The 5,051-nt window shown below is 37.1% G+C and overlaps 1 protein-coding gene across 1 annotated transcript in view; it reads left to right on the forward strand.

The window, feature by feature from the left end:
- The window catches only part of KIF14 (kinesin family member 14), a gene marked incomplete at its 3' end in the record, with an annotated part of 28,274 nt that extends 26,571 nt beyond the window's left edge, over window positions 1-1,703 (forward strand). The window contains 4 exon segments of the mRNA XM_010144395.1: window positions 376-450; window positions 1,073-1,208; window positions 1,345-1,611; window positions 1,614-1,703. Coding sequence (XP_010142697.1) covers window positions 376-450; window positions 1,073-1,208; window positions 1,345-1,611; window positions 1,614-1,703 — 568 coding nt within the window.
- Between the last annotated feature and the right edge of the window lie 3,348 nt (window positions 1,704-5,051).

The raw sequence follows: 5,051 nt of genomic DNA on the forward strand, positions 1-5,051 counted from the left end.
ATTCCTGCATATGCTCGTCGCTGGTGCAACTAAAGGGAAGACTGGGAGAGAACACCAGAGTAGTAACTCGGAGATTACCCCTGCCACTTGGAATGACAGCGATACAAAAATTACTGGACAACCTTTTTTGAGTTTATTCAGTTTGCTCATTTGATCCTCCCATGTTGAAGAGTAATTTAAAACCTTGCAGATAGTTAGCAATGTTTTCTACTAGTTAATGTCTTTATTTGAAAGTTTCCATGTTATGTTGCAGAAAACATTACCTCTGTGTTTGAGTATTTTTCGCATTACTATGCCAGTATTTGTTGTTTTCTCTTAAAATATTAATGTATTTTGTCTTGAATCAAGAGTATAATATAACAAATTTCTTTGCAGATTCAAAATCAAGTAAAGGAAAACGTTGTGGCATTAGCCAGATTCCTTGAAAATAACATCTCTTCTTGCAAAAAGGTACGAGAAATGTTTCACAAAATATGTGCCTGAAGTTTGGGGTTTAAATTTAAAGATGTATTTTACAAAGAAGAGGAATTGAAGCTACCTTCTGTATATTTAAAACTGCATAGATAATGCTTTCTGTCCTGAGGCATTCTTGTGATTGGAATGATAACCTTTCTGGCTACTGCCTTTCCACTCAAAGCTATTGATTTTAATTTTGTTTAAATTATTTCTGGAGTTTCTTTTATCTTCCTTTATTTTTTTGTGCTCATCGTGAACAGGCTAACCACCTGTTTTGTTTGAAGCTGAAAGCCTCAAGTTCAGTAATGCTAGTGTGATTGTGTTAACTAGTGCAATAGTTTATGACCGTAAACTTGAATTAAAAACCAGGACAGATCATTTAATCTATCTTCTAAGAGCCAACGGATTTTACAGTTCCATTTGCTGGTTTTTTTTCTGTTCCTGTCAACAATCTGCACTTCTTTTTAGAACATCTTAGTTTTTGTGACTTGGCATTGCTTTCATTTTGTGTTTCAGCATGGCCTGTTTTATGTGACCGAATCCCTTACAGGCATGCTTGATAGTCAGCATACCGTCGTGTATTCGGTTCTTTTCAAATTTCTCTTTATTAACACAGAAAGAAATAAAATCTCAATTATCAGAAGAATCTCTGTATCAGGAAATAAAGAAAAGCACTAACATTGCTGCGCAATTTTTGGAATTGGAGCAATGCCTCGCTGAAGTCTGTCAGATTGTTTCTTCTACGTTACAAGGTATTTAACCGGGTTATAACTCTCTGTGATAGTGACCTGTGGACTAGAAGAGACCTGTGAAGCTAGAGGGAGGGAGGGCTACTTGGTTTCTCTTTGCAAAATGCTGCTTGATTCTTCTTGGTTTTGTTTTCCATAGGGTCGTACAGAAACACAAGCCCTCTCAGGAGCTTTGCAGAGAAGATTTGTGTCATAGCTGGATATTTTAACAACAATTTCAGTTTATTTTCCCTGTCTTCTGCAAAAAATCCTATCCGGAAAATACCCATGCCTCTTATGAACTTGGATGAGTTGGACGCTCTGGTTGCTTCCCTTATCATGAATTTTGAACTTGAACAACGACACCTGTCACTGAAATCTCAAACTCTTTGTAACGAAACTACTGAGGCTCGAGGGAGACAGATTGAAACGACGACGTTGAATTTGCTTGGAAACAGAAGGGAATTCCAAAACACACCCACAAACTCCAGTCTTCACCTCCATTTCCTGTAGAGCTGGGTAAAAAAATGCCATTACCATTCCTGTAGAGTGGGTAAAAAATGCCATTACCAAGAAATTCAGGGAAACTCTTCCCCTTTACACAAAGGGAAAGTAGTGTATAATGAAAAGCTAAAGTTTTTTGCTAATATTATTAAATGGTATGAAAGTAAATGACATGATAGTATGAAGTAAAGTGCCCTGAATTTCACAAGGAAAAAAATGGAACTCCTTAAGGGGCTGTTAGACCTCAAAATATAGTGCCTTTTGTTTTACTAGAAGTCTATTATAACCAAAGCCTATAAGAAATAATTGAATGCAGTAAGTAAAAAAAAAAACTATTGGAGATACTATGAATGGAAAACCTAAAAACAATTGGGAAATAACTGGGAAACACAGTAAGTGTTTGGTGGTACGTTCACATCTCTTCATCTTAAACTTTTGACTTAAGGCTCTTATGTAACAGGGGAAGGAGATTTCTTTGAAGGGCGTTTGTAACATGCATTTGCGTTGCACGCAGCTGGGTAAGACTGCCTTCCCATCTTGGACACCTGAAAGGTAGATAATGTGTGTACCAGTTTTTTTGTTAACGTTGCTTCACCTCTGCTGCATTATGATCTGTTAGTGTTACCGTAACTTTAAAGTGGTTTTCATGCCTTTCAGGTTTTTTGAATGTCAACTTCTTTTTTTTCAAGCAAAGCAAAAATTCAGTTTTCCTCTACAGAAATAAATGCAATGAGAGATGGGAAAAGTATTTTACAACCTTATTTTGATTAATGCTTTTTTTAAGTGGTTTTGTAGTCCATTGAAAAATCTGGGCTTAAGGTATCAGTGATAATGCTCTTCAATTCGATCTGAAGTAAGTTCATGTTGAGTGTTGTTGCTAGAGGATTATCTTTTGATTGCTGGAATCACTTTCAGTACTATTCATAAGGTGTATAAATAAGGTGTAAGTCATCCCATGAGGTTGTAGAGAGCTTTTCCAATAAACTACTTCCTTGTGCTTTTTACTGTAGTCATTGTTTAACCTCTTACCTGTAGTCTGCTGGCTGAAGCCAGTGAAAATTAACATCAAGGATGAAAATGAATTTGAGTTTTTTTCTTTAATACTGGCTTCTAGGAAGCCTTGTCCTAAGACATTTTACTCACGAGAATGCTGAGAAATCAATAAGCTAAAACCCAAGATTTTTGCTACATATCAAAGCTTCCAAGCCACGTGTTCATAGCAATCATCTTTCCTTCTGAGGGAAGATGCTCAACATCTTGGGAGTTTCTGTCTTTGAGAATACATCAGGCTTTTAGAACTAATTTCTGTGAAAACAGTACAGTAAAGAGACAATCATCCTTTTCCTTTTCAAAACTTTCATACTATGGTTATAACTGATGCTGTTGTTCAGCGATTTTGCACTTTTCTGATTTGGAGGAAATGGGGAAAGGTAGTTATGCTGAACCAGTAACCCACATATGGTTTTCTTAAGACTAGCCTACCTTAATACCTTGTCAAAAAATGTTTTGCAGTGCAGTTCTGCCATCAAAAATATTCAACATTTTTTATTGCAGCTAAAAATTTCCTTCTCGTATGCGGTGTGATGTTGCTTAATCCCTTTCCTACCGTAAAGACCTTTACAAATCTGCTAAAGGGTTAACAAAGTATATTCAGTTCAGATTTTTCCACTTTAAAAGTGAAAAACCTAGTATATTTCTACTTCTATACAAGTATGATTTTGTTTTTTGTTGAAGTGTTATAAGCATAACTGTTTCTTCTGAATCACGTATCTGAGCATGAGCATTGCAAAGGGTAAAACTAGATCATGGAACTGATCAACAATTTTTACAGTGTTAAGTGTAAATTCCTTGTCGCTTTTCTGTACAGTTGTTTTTGAGACCTTCCTTCGTTCCTGAGTGCTGCTTCCTTGTTGAAAGTATTGTAGTGTAAAAATCTGAAATATTAGTAAAAGGTGTGTTTTTGTAACTCAAAAGTGAAATAAAACAGCCTTTTTTACCTTTGGTTCTTTCCTCTATTAAGACACAGCATGCACTTAGAGGCTAAATACTCAAACTTACCTACACCATTAATGTCAGAGTACTCCGTCCCTTCCAACCTCTGCTAAGGGAGAATCAGATATAAACGTTATATACTGTATGTAATATATAGAATATATATAATATGGTGTTATGTCAGCTCTCCACTACAAGTGTTACTGATGTTCCACCTGCCAGATGATTAATCACGTTTGCTTTTATTGTTGTATTTAATGAGAAGCATTGCTCAGAGAGCATGTTTTGGTTTTAAGAGAGTTTTTTTGTCTGTGGGGTTTTTTTCTTTCTGAAAGACAAGTTCCTCACAAACTTGGAGCTCAAAATTACTTTAAGTTTTTAGTCTTACTGAAACTCAAGAGAAAACACCATGCAAAACTAAATGGGTTTCTCATGGAGTTTTAACTGATACATCAGATGGGCAACCTAATCACGTCAAATTCAGCTTTTGCAGAATGAGTGAAAATATTGCCAGTAGCTTCCTGCTGCTTGATCGATTGTGTGTGGGTGTTTTCTTTCTTTTGTTTCCCTCCATGCTAACCAACCATGTCTAATCAGTCAACTAATCACTCTCATTCACGTTGTTAATACTGTATTCACGTTTTAGAGTAACATATTAACAAAACCTTCTGCTAGTGTTTTCTTCAGCTTGGTGCCCTTGTTACAGTTAAACATCACTGAAGGACTTCATTCTTGTGATATATGTGGTGACCGTACATCATCAGAGTGAGCTAGTGCTCTCATAACATACTGCATTAATACACCACCAAGCCTAGCTGAGGCGCCAGTAATCCAGTGCTGTAATATCCCCTAAGGTAAGGCGTATGGAGAACTGTCGGGTCGTCTGGCTGTAAATTATGAATGCCAAGGAATTGGGATCATAGCAGGTAGACTTTGGGCTGGATTGATTTGAACTGTACGTTATTTTACTACTTTTTCCAAGGAGTTTGGAGGTAGATGTGGGTTAGGCCCAGGTCAGCAGAGGAATCGGTAGGGCTGAACGCAGTATCTGCGTTATCCACCAGGCATAGCGGTGAACCGGAGTCCCTAGTATCGCGGAGACAAAGGGCTGTGCAGTACGGTCCAGATATTTCACTGTCCTGCTTTTTTGCAGATCTGACTGTAGAGTGAGGGTCTGGATAGCTTCTGGCAGATAGTGGTTAACACATAGGAGAATATTCTTGTGATAGTACTTTTGGAGTGTCTTCTAAACCATAAACTAAAGCAGACTCCAAACCAGGGCAGTTTAAGTAGAGTTTCTATGTGAAGTCACCAAGTTGTTTACTTTGTCAGGAGTATATATTAGTGTCCCGGTTTGGGCTAGACTTCCTT

Source organism: Buceros rhinoceros, unplaced genomic scaffold (genome assembly GCF_000710305.1).
Source record: "Buceros rhinoceros silvestris isolate BGI_N320 unplaced genomic scaffold, ASM71030v1 scaffold2231, whole genome shotgun sequence".
NCBI lineage: Eukaryota > Metazoa > Chordata > Aves > Bucerotiformes > Bucerotidae > Buceros > Buceros rhinoceros.